General features: G+C 34.0%; 2 protein-coding genes and 2 pseudogenes across 2 annotated transcripts; 3 read left to right on the forward strand and 1 right to left on the reverse strand.

Annotated features, from left to right (window-relative positions):
• Nucleotides 1–2406: 2406 nt before the first annotated feature.
• On the forward strand, nt 2407–7898 carry LOC125775433 (uncharacterized). Its single transcript, XM_049446058.1, has 3 exons — nt 2407–3250; nt 3412–6654; nt 6710–7898. Exon 2 carries the CDS (start codon nt 3989–3991, stop codon nt 4967–4969), a length of 981 nt encoding a protein of 326 aa, XP_049302015.1. The 5' UTR covers nt 2407–3250; nt 3412–3988; the 3' UTR covers nt 4970–6654; nt 6710–7898.
• LOC125777619 (uncharacterized) lies at nt 6558–7898 on the forward strand. Its single transcript, XM_049452707.1, has 3 exons — nt 6558–6642; nt 6689–7083; nt 7139–7898. Exons 1-3 carry the CDS (start codon nt 6558–6560, stop codon nt 7385–7387), a joined length of 729 nt encoding a protein of 242 aa, XP_049308664.1. The 3' UTR covers nt 7388–7898.
• Nucleotides 7899–8199: 301 nt separating this feature from the next.
• Nucleotides 8200–9105, reverse strand: LOC125775574 (uncharacterized; annotated as a pseudogene).
• Nucleotides 9106–13239: 4134 nt separating this feature from the next.
• LOC125775625 (uncharacterized) lies at nt 13240–14150 on the forward strand (annotated as a pseudogene).
• The last annotated feature ends 3780 nt before the right edge of the window (nt 14151–17930 follow it).

Here is a 17930-nt window from a genome sequence, read left to right on the forward strand (position 1 = left end):
GGCCACCCCATCCAAAGCGAAGGCGTGGACGAGACGCTCGACGTCAAGCAGATGCACGCCGTATCATCAAGGATAGGCAAGCAGCACTACGGACGTTTACTCCCGGCTCATGTTGCCCGGGTTACAACCAGCGGCAATGGGCCAACTCATCGCCCAAAATACGTCGCTGGGATATATCATATGCGGCGTCGTATAACATCGGCACAATAAAGTGCACTGGCTGTCAACGCCTCTCACATTCACCACCTACCCAGGATCGAGTTAGACTCGAGTCGTCTCGCCGACCTCGGAAGGTGGTGACTTCTATGCAAAGTGGCGGCATGGCAATGACCGACTGGGATTCGATTCATCTCAGCGGCATTTCCCGGACCGAACTAGACTCGATTCGTCTCGTCGGCCACCCCATCTGCAAAGAAGACGTGAAAGAGGAAGTGCAGGAGCCATTTAGTTAAGTTAGTTTTAAGTAATTGATTGTAAACTGCATTTGCAGTAATACTGCAAGGCGGGGAGAATGTTGACGCCGCCCCCGCCCAATTTCTTTTGCCACGTCTGTATCGGCAGAGCAATCTTTTCTTTCCCTCTTTTTCGAAGTTTTTTCGATAATTCGCGCGCAACTAAACTCTAACTAAAAAGTTGCGCGCGCTCTCCTTTTGCGACAACCTAGCGATACAGACGTGGTAAGTGTGTTTCCAATTGTTTATATTTAAATATAAGTATTATATGAAACTTTTTGGTTTTTTATTTAATACTCCTGTGGAATCATTTGCGCCGACCGTTTCTCCACGGCCAACCACATCTTGGAACGAGCGAGCACTCCACCAACAGTAATCCGAATTACATGCATCAGATTATATATATAAAACTAGGCAAAATATTCGCCTAGGGGGCCCAGGATGTTTAAATGAGTTAAGCATCCACCCCTCTACTCGATAAAGCTGGCGCATCCTAATGCTACATCGGAATTCACCACAGCTGATGACACTATAGCAAAGAACGTATATTTATAGAGAAGTTTCACGATGTCAAAAATTTAGGGATATTTCAATTTTGGGATATTTACTGTTTTGGATGAGTGCATTTCACCGCAGAAAATTATTAGCGTATTTCACCACTTAACATCAGGGGCACGACAATAACAGAACTGAGTAGTTGTTAGAGCCAATGGGAAAAAATATGTTAACATATATAAAAGAGAGCCAATGTACGTTAAAGCTAATATAGACATATACATACATCTATGTATTTATATGCAGGTGTTTTCTGGTTGGTGGAAAAGTTCTTGTATTCTATGTATGTATGTATATGCAAGTAGTTGGATTCCTTCTAATCCTAATATATTTGGGTGGGGAAATTGCGCCAAAAATGAAAGTTGAAAAAGAAATCGTCAACGGAATTTTAGTTCTGATAGAATTTCGTCGAGAAAAGTTTAGCTCGGTCGCCAATTCGTTTTTTAAATGTTTTAAGTAATTTTTAAACAATTTTCATTAAAAAATGTCTAGAATAAGGAAGTGTCGCGTTCGCGATTGTGAGACAGAATCTTCCAGAAGATTCTTCTCATTCCCTAAAGGAGAGGAGGAGTTGCTGAAGTGGGTGGAAATTTTACGGATCCCACCAACGCAGGATTTACCCACCCACAATGCATTTGTTTGCATTAAGCACTTCGAACAAAGTGCTGTGGGTGCGAAAAAGTTTAAGGCACATGCTGTGCCCACCCTAAACCTTGGTAAGTGATGTTTTTTAAAATCTCAAATGTGCATGAGTTTCGTTTTGTATATACATACATACATATACATTAGGGTGGTTTTAGTGAATTGAAGTTAATTTTTTTCTCTGAAATTTGTGTGTGCTCACTTCTAGGAATGTGCCATTTAATGTAAAGATACAATTGTAAAAGTTTCAGTTTAATCGAACTTTGCCTTCCCGTGCCGAAAGAGCCTTGAAGTTTGATAAAATGTCCATTTTTCACGGAAAAGCGTTATTTTTCGAGTTTAACTTACGACTGATTCCACCTATTACAATAAATTTATTATCAAATGAAAGGTAATTTTGTTGAAATTAAAGTCTATTATAATACATTTTCTTTAGAAATGTATGGTTTGGAAGATATTTAACATTTATGGACCAAGTTCGTGTTATGTGCCTTTTTGGTGACACTCATACAGGTTTTTTAAATTAGAATTTTATACATTCATGAAAGGTATGAAGGCCGAAGACAGCCCTTCCTTACTTGTTTTTAAGTATTTTTTGACATTTTGGTAAGTTTGGCCTTGGCCTAAGACAGTGACATAATTGGGCCATCAAATTTCTTAACTTTTCATTTTATACAACTTTACTTTAGTATATCCTATACTTTTACTAAAATAAAGCGACAACAAGAAAAGATTGAATAACTTTTATTAACCTTTACTTTACTACTTTTTCACATTTCAACCTCACTAAACATATTTTTTCTCCAATAAGCTGGCATCTCTAGTATTATTTGGTATTGTATATTTCTGGCATCTCGTGGCTGACTTGTTGCTCATATTTACCGCTATGTATTCTGGTAGTAAGTAAAAAGTGGGGAATCCCCTATTTGATTTTGACGCTTTAAGAGAAATGTTATTTTAAAGTTTGTTGTGCTAAGTGAACAGTTCGATATTAGAAAGTGCAAGATATTACATACATAGTTATATATGTAATTAAATTCAAATGGCTACTACCTCATCTAATGTTCGTGTTCGATCTAAAACCCTAATTTATTTAATTGGGTATTCATCTCATCAAATAATCGGGAGTAAACTGCCATCTAATCATCAAGTGTTAAAGTCATTGTTTTACAACATTCTTGAAGTTGGATTACCTTTTAGTGATGCTGCAAAACTCACTCTGACGGAAGTTCTTGTGTTCTGGGAGAAAGCTATAATACCTTATCAATTACAAAACAATGCTGTTCGCAAAGTCGAAAAATTATATAACGAATGGAGGGCACTTCAGAAGTGTTCAAGATTGAAAACAAAACGTCAAGAGGAAAAAAATCTTGCATTCACATCCAAACTGTCCGATCTTTTTGATGTAGCAGTGGAAGATGTCATTTTAAAAATGTGTAATCAGGAAGATATTAAATTTTTGACATATCAGAGAATGAATGGACGTCCAGACCATATGGAAGGTAACGATGTGAATACAGCTCTAGCTGAACAAAGAAGAGAAGCAAGAAAAGCAAAAACAGAAGAGTGGCTATGGCGACAGATTTCACCAGTAAGCGCTGGTAAGTTTATAGTATAGTTGCCCAATTTTACTTAAAAATTAGATACTCAAAAATGCTGGCTCTTAGAAGCTATAGCGTTTATTCGTTCCTATTTGTTACCAACATCAACAGTATTTTCTCCCAAAATCCATACATTTTCTTTCCTTTTTTCATTGCAACAGAAAATGTATGAGACATCTCATTGTCTTCTGAATCAGAAGTGGAAGAAATCACCTCGGACGAAGTATTTACCGATGATGAAAAAGCCAGCAAAGCGGAGACAGCGAGTAAAAAAAGGAAATACAGTCGTGGTTATAAAGAAGTAATGACGGAAAAATTATCAATTTTGCTAGATAAGTGCAAAATTTCTGATAGAAATACTGTGCGAATAATTTTCGCAACAGCTGAAAGTCTGCGCTGTAATGTCGAGGAATTTGCACTTAGTAGAAGTGCTTTAAGAAAACGCAGAATATCCTTTCGAAGTCAACGGGCCCAGAAAATCAAGGCGAGGTTTAAAAACTTAGACGTAGAGGGTATTGTTGTTCATTAGGATGGAAAACTTTTACCTAACCTTCTTCAAAATGTGCTGAACGGTTGGCAATCTTGGTAAGTAAAGGAGACTATGTACAACTACTGGCGGTCCCGGAATTAAAGAATTCCACAGGCGCAGAAGCTGTTAGCGGTAGTCTAGAAGAATGGGATATTGGCGATAAAATTGTTGGTACGTGTTTTGATACGACGGCTTCCAACACAGGTCGAATGAAAGGCGCATGCACCTTGTTAGAAAAACAGCTAGGTAAAAGTTTGTTGTACTTAGCCTGCCGCCATCACATTTTAGAAGTCGTTTTACGGTCAGTATTTGAGTACAAAATAGGATCAACGACTGCTCCCCAACCTGACATTTTTAAAAGATTTCAAATACATTGGCCTAACATAGGTCAGTCTAAATACATTGAAGAGGTACAGGATGATTCGGTAAAGAAGTCAGTGAAAGAGTTCGAAAAAGAGGTTTCGGAATTTCTTCTCTTTCAGTTGACTGAAAAACAGCCGAGGGATGATTACTTAGAACTTATTAAGTTATGTTTAATATTTTTAGGAAAAGGCCCTTCTCACAATGTTTCGTTTAACACTCCTGGTGCTTATCATCACACCCGTTGGATGGCAAAAGCCATTTACTCACTGAAAATGTTCATTTTTAGAGAACAGTTTTCTATGTCCGAAGAGGAGTTCAGTTCACTAAAAGCTATTTGTTTATTTATTGTTAATTTGTATGTGAAGATGTGGTGTCAAGCTTCAAACGCAATAAGTGCACCTAGTAATGATTTACAACTTGTTCAGAATGTAATTAAGTACAGACGTATTGATCAAGGTGTATCAGAAAAGGTATTGGGAAAATATTTACTTCACCTGTGGTATCTGAACCCGGAACTGATTTGCCTTAGCTTATTTGACAAAAATGTTTCAAATAAAATAAAAAGAAAAATGGCAAAAAAGTTTTTATCGTACACGAATTTAACAGAAGAACGGTCTTCAAGGATAATGAGGGTGCAAGTTTCTGAAAATGAAGCTGTAAACTTATTTAAAAATATTTCGCTTCAGAACTTTGTTTCGGATCAAAGCCTGGCCTTTTTCGAATATTTCAAAGTCAAAACTGATTTTTTGACAGAGGACCCCAAGAAATGGTCCGAAAATAAAGACTTTTTGAAACTTCAAAGTTTTGTTAGGAGTATGAAGGAGTAAACGACACGGCAGAGAGAGCGGTTAAATTAATTCAAGACTTCAATAGTATTCTTACAAAAGATGAGGAGCAAAAACAATTCCTGCTTCAGGTGGTAGCGGATTGTCGTCGGGTTTACCCTGATACTTCCAAAAGTACCCTTTCTCTACCCTTATCTGATGAATGATGTTGGAAATAATAATATATAAATAAATTGATAAATTTTTTATAATTTTTGTTTTTAGTATGAATTTTCTTTTCCATATGTTTATTTTTTAATTAGATTTGTTCCCATCGTCTTTTTTGTTAAATATTGTACCTATTAATGTACGAAAACTGAAAATGCATATATAACTAAAAGATTTTACTAATTTCAAGCTTTTTCTATTATAATAAAATAAAGGACTTCAGTGTATGCATTGTTTATGGTTAAGGTAAAGATAGTTTCAAAAATCGTGGAGAACCTCGAGTGTTACTGCGAAGAACTATACTAAGGCATTTGACACGAACTTGGTCCATTAAATGTTAAATATCTTCCAAACCATGCATTTCTAAAGAAAATGTATTCTAATAGACTTTAATTTCAATAAAATTACTTTTCATTTGAAATGGCAATTTTGTCAAACTTCAAGGCCTTTTCGGCACGGGAAGGCAAAATCCGATTGAGCTGAAACTGTCACAATAGTATTTTTACACTAAATGGCACATTTCTAGAAGTGAGCACTTCCAAAAATTGAAAATTTATTTTGAAAAATCACCCTAATATACATACATAAGTACATATCGCTCATTTACATGAAAAGTGTCATAAGTTGTTGTTTGAATAAAGTAGTGAAGTGTAGTAAAATATTTTCTTTAGCATAAACGTTGTTTGTGAAAAATATAAAATAATTTTTATAGTAAAATATCTCGTGTTAGAAATAAAAATCCTGTGTTCATGTAAATGAGCGATATATGTGTATCTACATTATCTACATACATATGTACATACATGTACATATGTATGTAAGTGTACATAATAATAGAAGTGTTTTAAATTCATTAGGTATGATTCAACTACAATTTATAAATAAGAATAAATATTTTTCTAGATATATAAAGAATATGCTAATGTTTTCAAAATTCAAAAAAAGGAAAAAATTAAGAAAAAAAAAATTCATAAAATGTCAAATGGAAAAAATTCTGTTTGAATTGTAATTTGTATGATCAAACTTTAAACCTAAATCAGATTCTTTAGATTCTTACCACTGGCTCGTTTCTAAGCTTAGAAATATTTCATTCTAATTTTATTTTCAAAGCTTTAAATACTATTTTTCAAAATATCCTAAATAACTAAATTTATGTACATGTGTGCATGGGCGAATCCAGAGTAGAATTTTGGAGAGGGAACACTTATACGAGTATAATTTTGTACTTGCAACTCAAAGTCTTTTTCTTCGCAGAGTGCCACTTTTGATGGAAATAATAGTGGTACTCATTTAATTTCGCATGTATGCAAATAATTGCGAACTTACAAAGTTGCCTCTACGGTTAAAGGAGTGCCCAATGCCAAACATGATAGCAAAACTCGTACAAGTCAGCTGTTTATTTGTTCAAAGTGAATATTTTAAAATGCCGAGAGTGAGCGAAAAACAAAAACTTCTTAAATTATTAGAAGTAGCTGCATTAAATGATTTAATGATTGTCGACAATTTTTGTAAGGACGAAGGTATATATTTAATTTGTATTTTCCTTCAAATGAGTAAAATTCTGTTTTCTGGTAGAGGAGAAGACAATAAAGGAAGATTACATATTGGAGGAACTGCTGATTGTTTTGGCCCTGGGCGAAGAATGCAGATACAGTGTGCCGTTTATTCAAAATAGTGTACCTAAGTGTAAGGAATTCTTAAACGACGTGTTATGGGAACTTGATGAGACTAAATTCAAGAAGATTACATGCGTAAACTGGAAAACCTTTGACTTTATTTTAAATTTAATAAAGGACGGTGCGTCGTTCAACCAAATACGTTCTTGCAAACAATTCCCTCTCAAAACACAATTAGCAATCGTATTATATCGCTTAGGCTCAAACGGTGAAGGCGCTACTCTGTCTAAGATTGCTGGCTTGTTTGGAGTTAGTGATGGTGGTATCATTCAGGTTAGTGCTTGTCATTGTTTTGTTAGATTAATGTTTATCTTTTTCTTTATATTAGAATTTGACTGACAGAATTTGTAAAGCACTGTTAAAGCATAAAGATCAGTATCTGTTTTGGCCAAATAGCGATGAACGTAAAAAGCTCGTGTCAGAAACCTGGAGTGAATTGCCAAACTGCGTGGGATACGTCGATGGTACTGAAATTCCTTTGGCGGAAAACCTTCTCAAGACCCAGAAGCTTACTTTTCACGAAAGCACCAATACTCAGTTAAAGTTCAAGCCGTTTGTGACCATTCGCTTCAAATAAGACATTTAGTGTTAGGCTATCCAGGTAGCGTACATGATGCACGTATTTTAGTAACTGCGAATTGTCGAATGACGCCGATGTGTTTTTTGGAGGAGCTGAATGGATCGCAGGTGACAGTGCATATAAATTATCGAGTACTGTTATAACGCCATTTAGAGAAAATTCTAGAAATTTAACACTAAGCCAAAGGAATTTTTTTAACAAAACATTCAGTAGATATAGAATTCGAAATGAACATTGTTTTGGAATGCTGAAGGAAAGATTTGGTAGTTTAAAAGGCTTAAGGCCTTTGAAAATGGTATGAGAAAAGTTAACAAATGGATTCTCTGTTGTGCATTGTTACACAACTTTATACTCCAACAAGACGATTATTTCGATTACCAACCTGAGGAATCGGAGCACAGTATTGACGAGTCGTTATTTGAACCAAATGCTCGGACCAATGAGGGTGAGATAAGGCGACGACAAATCTTTGAACAATTGTTTAATCAATAAATTTCTTATTTAAAAATTCTTTTCTTATTTAATTTTTCAAATAAAGTAAAAAAAATCAAGGTGGACCATATTCACTAAGGCACTATAAGTAAAACAAACCAACAAATGTATTAAGAAGAAAAAGTCGAAATGGAAAAAATCTTATATTGGAATATAAGATTGATAAGATAAGATAATGATGATTACATTTTGGCAACTTATGAGCTATTTAAGCTTTTCAATCGCTCGTGTTCCAATCTGACTTTTTCCATTTCTCCTTCAATTTCTTTCTCCAACCGTAATTTCTGCAATTGGAAATTGTTTTCCTCTCTCCCTTTTTCAAATTCCAATTTTTTCGTTTCTAGTTCCAACTTCTTATTTTGGATTTCGAAAAGTAATGAAAATGGATTTGAACTGCTATGAGATCTTTTCATATTTTTTCTTGGTGTAGATGTGCATCCAAAATTAGCGGACGGACTAACTACTTCATCTGCAGACGGATATATAATAACGGACGGACTGGGTAACGGACTCGAAGAACTTGTGTCGGTCTATCTCTGGTTCAATATATTCTATATATGTATCGTCCAACGCTGACACTACCTCTGTTGATTGATAAATCGCTGGTGGCTGAACATTTATGCGACGTCCAAATATCACGTGAAGGTCTTCATAAAGAAGACATATTCTTTTTATGTATTCTTCCACACTATGAGGATCACCACTTTCAAGTAAGCCTGGACCAATCTGGCCTTTCCACTTGAGCGCAGATAAAAAATTCGCTTTCAAATGCCTCATTTTTGTCCCATTTAATATTCATTAAATTTGAAGCTTTTTCGCCAATTTTGTTGTAAAACCTTCGGGCTGTTGGTTTCTAAAAGCAGATAGTAAAATGCAAAATTATGAAATGACAAAAAATATATCAATATTACCTCAAAATAGTCCGGATTCTCTTTTATTGCGTCCACTATATTTATCAAAAGGTCTTTCGTTTGGCTTTCAGACCAACGAAATGTGCCGTTTAGCCTTAATCTTTTTTTCTGTTAAATAATCAATTGAATATTAATAATACAAGCCAATAATTAATTGTTATGAATTTACTTACCGCTTCCATTTCTTTTAAAACACCAAATAGACGCTTCCAGCTGATTGCGAATTACGCAAAATGCTATGGTTGCCACTGAAAACGGTCTCGCAAGCTTGTCGTAAAATAAAATGCATGTAAAAATTAATCTTGTATCTTTAGTATCTTGCCATACGTTTACGACGTTAAATGGGTACCACTACTGTACAACACAAAGTTAATTGTTTGTATACATTTAGAACAACGAGAATGGCAAGCTTTGGAATCTCTAATATTTGCTTACACTTATTATTAAAGATCGTGTTTTAAAGAAGTCAGATGAAAAAATATTAATTATGAAAATATTGACTTTGAAAAGCCAAATAAATACCTTGCGACGATTCTTTAAGGGGAGTGATAGAGACTTTTACTACCCAGCATCTTGCTTTGAACAAAAGATAGCGGAGTTGAAAAAACAACGTTTAATCCTATTAGGTATAATAAACCTTTGGACGTCGATTAATGCAACTAACGACCCAATTAATGGAGAAACGATTCGGACAGCATTTTTTACATCTTTAGAAATGTAAGTACACGTGCACATGTCAGACAATTGCATTTACAGTAAACTTCAAAAAAGAAACCCCATTCATTTATATTTTATTTTTTTTAGAAATTCAAGAAATAGGTTATTTATTTCTTTTAAGTCTTTCACATATTCTTCAAACAGTTGTGTTTCTTATTGTCGATTTCAACTAATTTTTCTGTCATGTTCATAATTTTTTGGGTAGTTTTGTTGAAATGCTGTTTTGATTTCTCAAATTGTTGTTCAAATTTTTTTAATGTTAAACTTTTTTATTTCCAGATTCACTCGGCTCTGGTGACGATATGTCAATGAGGAAGGCTCGGTTGGCGACAGAGTCATCACTGAGGGCGAAGGTAGGCAAGTAGGTGATGGCAAAGGAGATATAGCAACAAATGAAGAAGACGCAGCCGTTTCTACCGAAATGGTTCGTGGTTAATAGAACCTTTTTAAAATATGTACATATGTAAATATAAAAAAATAGACTCAATTAAAAACAAATGTCTCTTACTATGAAAGCCACCGTCAGCCAGAACCGTCAGTTGACCCAACTACTGTCCTCTCCTTCCTGTAAAACACGATATTTATGTAAAAACCAAACTCTGTTTTTCCTTAAATTTGTTTAATTAACTAAATCTTTGTGACAGATTTTGCATTTTCGATTTGATTTCTGCCGCTGTGAAATGTACACCTTGTTGCTGAAACTCCAGGATGTGACTATTCTTCCTCGGTCTGCAGGGAGCACAAATCTTGCGTTACCACAATTCGATAAGCAGCACTTCACCCCTCTCACTCTACGAATTTCTTGTGTTTTTGCTTCTCCATTGTTATTCAAACAAATACACATTTAGTGACGATTTAGGGCTGGCAAAATTGTTGTTCCAATATTTTCGACACCGATTATAATGAGGAATGTAAGTTTTCAAGTAGTTTTCAGCGAAAACGGGGTCGAATCGTTACATCCGTGAACGTACCATTAGTCACGTAAATAGCTGTCAGAGAACGTTTATCATCGAGAAAGCAGAGAACGTTTATTACGGCGCGGAGATCGTAAAAATATTTTTGGCTAACTCGGCAGAGATGGACGAGTCTCACCACAGACAAATTATAAGCGTGTTTCACCGCGAAAATAGCAGAATTGAGCATTTTCTATGTTAAATGAGAAAAATAATGCTAATTCCAATGTAAACAAATTTATGCCTACAGATTCGTTTTTTTCCTATGCGCAACCGACTCGGCATATAATTTATATATGATCCGCATATATTTGGTATCAAAGCATATACTAAGTACAGAAGTATGTACCTAGTTAAGTTAAAATTTACTTATTTTATGATGAATTCCATAAAAACTTTGCAAATATATATTGTTACGATTTTTACTGCTTGCTAGTTTACTTTGTTAGGTTCGTATCTCTGGATTGACAAATAAAATAAACTCTGTTTAATTTAATTCAACAACTCTTTATTTCACAACTCGTCTACACTATAGCAGTTTACTCTTAGCACTGATTGATTACGTTGGCGCTGCCACGGCTTATATAGCCACGCACTTCTCGCTGATGCCGACGTGTCCTTCTAGAATATCGCGTCTGGAAATTACCAGAACATACGGCTATACGGCGCCAGACGCAAGCACACAGTCGCGGCGCCAGACTCAGCAATTGTTTAACTAGACAAGCAGACAGTGCGGCGCCAGATGTCTATTGTTTCGACAAGCAGACAGTCGTGGCGCCAGATGTCTACAACAAGACAAATGCTATTCCATATACCTACAGCTATTGTTCATAATCAGGGATGCATATAGTAATACAAATACAACTTAATACTACTTTTGTAACAATATGTATATAAGTAACTCAATAAGATTTGTATTACTACCTAATACTATGTTCAGACCGAAAATTTCAAAGATTAGATTACTTTAAGCATTTCGTAACCCAACAGTGTTCTCACTGCCGTTAGAAAGATCAAAAAACAGCTGTTATTGTCATTCAAGAATTCACATCGCTTAATATTTATCAAAAGAAAAGATTGTCATATAGTATTTTGAAATAAAAGCCGTCTTTTTTTAATATTTTCCATATAATAGAAATAATGAATGCATTTTTTTATTTGCTGAAATTAGATTCATTGCTTTAAAAAAAATTTGTTTGCTTACATTTTTTTCCCTTTGTAGTGTCTAAATCAGTTGTGATAATGTAACAGATTTCCAGTGCTGACTAGTATTTTTCCAGTGCTGACAAGTAGACTGCGCAAAATCAGAGTCGCACGGACAGATTTAGTGTGGATCAGTTTCAAATTATTTCAATGAAGTGATTTGGAACTGTCATTTTTATATGGCGAAATCTTGATAAATTTTTAAGATTAGTGGGATAATCCATTCAACAGCCGAAATCGTGTGATTAAGTGTCGGTCTGAACATGGTATAAATATGCATTTTATATACTTAGGTTTGATACGACATACATATATTTATATACATAAATATGTATATATTTGCTTTGGTCATTAATCGCTTCGATATCATGTTAAAAGACCAAGCGGTCGCACATTTGCCCATATATGTACTTATACTTATGTATGTAATCATGTGTGCATGTAAACAAATACATATAAAAGAACCATACGCATAATGTTTGTAAATTTGTCTACATACAACATATGTATGTAAATATGTACACTCAATGCTTAATGCGAAATTTCCGTTGACACGGACAACCAATAGCGAAGCTCAAATTTTTTGCTTTCATGTCAAAGAGTCAATATCGGAGCTGTGCCGAAAACACAAACGAATGAGCGCCAATTGCTACTGCTTCCCTTGCCGCTGAAACAGCTTCGCATACAAACCAGCATAGATATGTATGTATTTGTATGAACGTGCATACATATCGACGCAGACTTTTGCAAGCCGCTTAAAAATATTTTTTACATTCCTTGACAAATACAGCCAATCCCGGTTATGTGCCATAATCAAAGATACAGATGCTTGTGGTTTGTAAAACTAAAAATATAATATGGCACATAAGCGTGTTCGAATACTTAAGCGAGTGGTACTTAAAACAATAATTTCCATGCATTTCATAAAAATATACCGTGAGAAGCAGCAAGATGTAGGGAGTTAATAGGGATGATTCCCATTTAAGCGGAGTACTACTTAACCGGGACTCACTGTACACATAACTCAGAGGAATAATGAATATTTTCTGTGATACATTTCTTGACTTGAAAACCGACAAATAAACTATGTTGTCAATTTTATTGTATACATATATTTGCGGGGTTGTCGCTTTTTTCTTCTCGTACAAATATCAGAAATTGTTCAATTTATGATTTTTAGTTTTTGCCACCGTCGCGAAAAGACGCTTGTAGGCAAAGGCATGCTCGGGGAGATATAATAGCCCTGACAGACGACAACGCTAATATGCATTAGCGGGCTTAATTTACATTTATTTGCGCATTTGACCCATGTCAATGCAAGTTTGTAATGCACAAGAATTTCGCGCATTTACCAAATTTTAAAATAACATTGGTTAAAAACGACAAATTTTTGCTATTGTGAATGGTGATTGACAGAAGTAAGAAGATTAAAAAAAGCAAAAGATTCTAAGAAAGCGTTAGATATTTTTATATTTATTATTGATATTAATAAAATATTATTAAAGCGTTAAAGGTAAGCTGTTTTGCTTCAGTATATTTATAAAAACTAATTTTAATATTTTTAGAAGGAGGTGAACAAACACAGAACAATGTGGAGAAATACCGACGAAGTTGTTCTAATAGATTTGTGGCGGGAACGAACCGGAGACTTGCGACGTGCCAAACGTAATTTGCACATCTATGCCGACATATCGGTGCAAATGGCACATAAATTTACACCATATGCATATTAAAATACGCAACCTTACACAAAAATATAGGTATACTTTCTAACCACATAACCTTGTTAACATTATTAACTTTTGTTAAATTGCAGAGAGGAAAGGAAAAAAGTTGGACCCTCGGGTGGCAGCCTATCGCTGTGGAAACATTTTGATGCGGTCCATCAAATTATTGGACTGACAGCAGCCAATACAGCTGAAGTATATGAATCATTTACTGTGGTAAGCTGAGTTTTACACGTTTTTTATTAAAATAATTTGAAACATATATATGAAATAATTTATAACATATCGAATTCAATATTACTTTCATTCCAGTCATTTATGGCTATAGGATCGCCAGAAGCACGCCAGAACCAATATCGCCTGAATCGGTATGTACGCCAGTAATGACATTGACGAACTCACCATCAATGTCGCCACTAGGTAGCTCGACATCAGCAGCGGGGGCATCTGCAAGTAAAAAGAGAAATTACATGGGTGAACTAGTAAAAGTGGCAAAAGAACAAAACAAATTGCTGAAGACAGTGGTGGAGGACGGGAAAATATTTACTGAGAGAGTTGTTACTGCAATCGAAGAACAAAGTAGTAATACAAAAGAGTTTATAGGTATTATGAAAAATATTTTAGAAAAAATGTAAATAATGTGAAAATGATAAAAATGAATTTGAACTGAATAATATTTTTAGAAAAAATGTGAAAATGATAAAAATGAATTTGAACTGAATATTAATTTTAGAAAAAATGTAAAAATAAAATGGATTCAAACCAAATATTAATTTTGGAAATGTATTGGAATACAAATAGCTACTGCGGTAACTTCATCGTTCTCAATCTTCAGAAAATTGTGCAAAATGCAACACGCTCTAATTATAGTATTAACATTTTTAGGAGATACTTGCAAGCCTCTTCCAATTTTACGGAAGCGCGCTTTAAGCTGCCCAAAAGCATTCTCGATCACTCGGCGACATTTGGACAGTCGATAGTTATAGAACTTTTCTACTGGAGATTGATTAGCCACATATGGGTATGGTTTCATCATATGACGTGATAAACGAAAGGCTGAATCGCCAATAAGGCGCACCGGTACATTGATGCCTTCAATTGCTTGGTTATTTTGTTCAAAAATACCAGCGTGCTCATGGAAATGTTTAAAGGAGCTCCTTTCAAATATATAGGAATCATTGTTTCGTCCTGTGGATCCTATGTTTATATACGTAAACTTTGATCTGCAAGTAATAAAAAATGTAAACACATGTGTATGAAAATTAATGTAGTCACAAATTTACGTGTGATCTCAACTTGCCAACAAAATGACCGAATACCATCCTTTATAGTTATAATAATCCACGGCTTCGTCTTTTTTGGGCTGAACTTCGATGTGGCAACCATCTACAGCACCAAAACAAAATGACCGAATACCATCCTTTATAGTTATAATAATCCACGGCTTCGTCTTTTTTGGGCTGAACTTCGATGTAGCAACCATCTACAGCAACAAAACATTGTGGAAATCCCATCATTTTGAACCCTTCTACAATTCTTTTTAGTTCTTGTGGATGTGGGAGATGTGCATTAATGCAATCCACAAGACTATCGCAAACTGCATGGCAAAATGCCAATACAATTTCGCCAGCAGTGCTGCGCTCAATGCCAAACAAACTAGCAACGGTTCTATATTCTGCTGCCGAACCCAATGAAAAAGAGTGCAATAGCTACTCTTTTTTCAAATGGGATACAGCGCCGCATGTTGCTATCCATTTTACTGATATTTTTTACTTTTTCGCACATTTTTTTTAAAGCGTTTCTATCTACGCGAAAGTTTTCCTTGGACCTTGCTTCATCCATTGCTGGAATATCGTGCTCCCAAAATTTACAACTTCGGTACTTAAAATACAAATTTTTTTATTTCAATCCCAAATTAAAATATTTATTTACTTACGAATTTCCAAACATTTCGTATGTGTTGCTGAGCGATTTAAATCCCAGCTCTTAAGCTTGCGATACAATCAAGAATTGCTTTTACTTTCACTATATTTTCTTTTAACTCGTTTAGTAATAAACAGATTTTTTCGTTATGTTTTTTTTGATCTTCTAAGAATAACAAAATTAATAATCTCCTCTTATCCATTTTTATTTCACTTTTGTTAATAAATAAACAAATTTCACAATCAGCTCTATAAATGCGCAAGTCTGCCGTCTGTCACCATAAAATTTCAATACGCATTTGCGTTGTTTAAGGCGCATTAATTTTGCTCGTCTGTCAGAGCTATAATGTTGTTTGTTTTTATAGCTTACAGCCCTATTCTCATGCCCTCACAAAAGTCACAAACCTCACTACAGTGATGTTTCTCACTATAGTGAGGGTTACCTTATTCTGGCGAAAATTCAAAAGCTCAAATGCTCACTATTATCACAAATATCTGTGACGTGTGAAAGCAGCCATTATAATACAAAACATCTGTGTTTGTTTTGTTTTGTTTTTAAAAAAATTGAGAATTGAGTGTTATAATTATGTACTATAAATATATATACATATATAAATATATATGTGCTATAAATATATATATATATAAATATATATGTACTATATACATACATATATGTAAGTTACTTACTGTCTCAGTACATTTTACTTCCTCTAAGAATGAATAAAAAGACATCTACATATGTATCTTTAAATAATTCATTTTATTTTATTTCATTTTTTTTTACTTTTTTACATTTTTATTTCATTTTTTATGATTTATGAACTTACCTCCCTCCACTTGGCTGCCGACCGAGTTGGACCTCTTAAGGCATTTAAATTATCTGCTAACTCCGACCAAAGTATTTGCAGCTCTTGAGGGTTTGTCGGAGTTAGCTTCCCCCGTTGCAACTCAGGATGCTGCTTGCAAAACATTATGTAATGTCGCAGCTGCTCCTGAGTTGTCCTTTCCGTTTTTGTACGCCTAGTAATATATGTAATTATTGTATATGGGTTATTCCATACCAAATCGACCAATTTTGAACCCGACCCCTTTAGATTTTGCTGAAACTTATCCATCCTTTTCTACCCTTTGAAAAACATTTTTGAATTTTGCTATTTTTTGCTAAAAAAATGGCTTTTTTATATTCAAATAGCCATAACTTTTGCAGAAATTGACTTTTGGGGACCATTTTTTTTTTTCATTTTTATTTTTGAATGAACTTTTCGAAAAATGCTCGAAAAAAAATTTAACACGATCAATTATATAAAATAATCGGTTTTTTTAAGTAAAATCATAATTTTTTTTTTAGAAATTTCGCCATTTTTGTTTTTAGTTTTTTTTTCCCAAAAAAAAACTTAAATTAATTTGACAACTATCCCTGCTATTTTCGGAGTGGGCCGATTTTTTTTATTTAAAAAATGAAAAAAATTTAAAAAAAATAAAAAAATGCGGCCGACTCCGGGATTAGCAGCGATAGTTGCCAAATTAATTGAAGTTTTTTTTGGGGAAAAAAAATAAAAAAAAAATGGCGAACTTCACTTTTTTAAGTTAAATTGTATTTTTTTCGGAGAAAAAAAAACAAAAACAAAAATGGCGAAATTTCAAAAAAAAATTATGATTTTACTTAAAAAAACCGATTATTTTATATAATTGATCGTGTTAAATTTTTTTCGAGCATTTTTTCGAAAAGTTCATTCAAAAACAAAAATTTAAAAAAAAAGGTCCCCAAAAGGCAATTTCTGCAAAAGTTATGGCTATTTGAATATAAAAAAGCCATTTTTTTAGCAAAAAATAGCAAAATTCATAACTTTTTTGAAGTTGGACAAAAAATTTTGAAAAAATTCTCAAAAATGTTTTTCAAAGGGTAGAAAAGGATGGATAAGTTTCAGCAAAATCTAAAGGGGTCGGGTTCAAAAGTGGTCAATTTGGTATGGAATACCCCATATATATATATTTAAAATTTGCAAAACTACTTACATATGCTGATTATCCATTTGTGTGTCCATTTTTGTTTGCTTATTTTTATTAAAAAAGCTGTTTGACAGCAAAAAGCTTTTTACCTCACGTGGTGACTTTTTTAAGATTTTTTCTTATGAGGTTTGAGCAAGAATAGCCTCACAAATTATGCCTCACAAGAAATCTCTCAAATATTTCCTCTCAACTCAGTTGAGAGGTTTTTTCAGAATAGGGCTGTTAGTATCCAGCTCTCAAGTAATGTAAAAACTTCATATAAAAAAACGCTTAAGAAACGGTCAAGAAATTTTCCTGTGATAAATTTACTCTTGCTAGTATGCAGCTCTCAAGAAATCTAGTACTAATTTTTAATACTTTTTTCAATTATATGCAAATATGGCAATCCTGGTTTTGCGAAGAAACATCTAATCAACAATTGTTTCTTGCAGGAAGTTCAAAGTAATCCTTAAAATCGTCTTAAATTAGTTAAAAACATTGTTATGAAGTATATTTCATTTTGAAATGTTGTATAAAACTTACGAATCATCAACAACATTTCTTAAATCGCAAGGAAAATAATTATGTTACTGCACACATGCATACATACATATTACGCACAA

This window comes from Bactrocera dorsalis, chromosome 1 (assembly GCF_023373825.1).
Source record: "Bactrocera dorsalis isolate Fly_Bdor chromosome 1, ASM2337382v1, whole genome shotgun sequence".
NCBI lineage: Eukaryota > Metazoa > Arthropoda > Insecta > Diptera > Tephritidae > Bactrocera > Bactrocera dorsalis.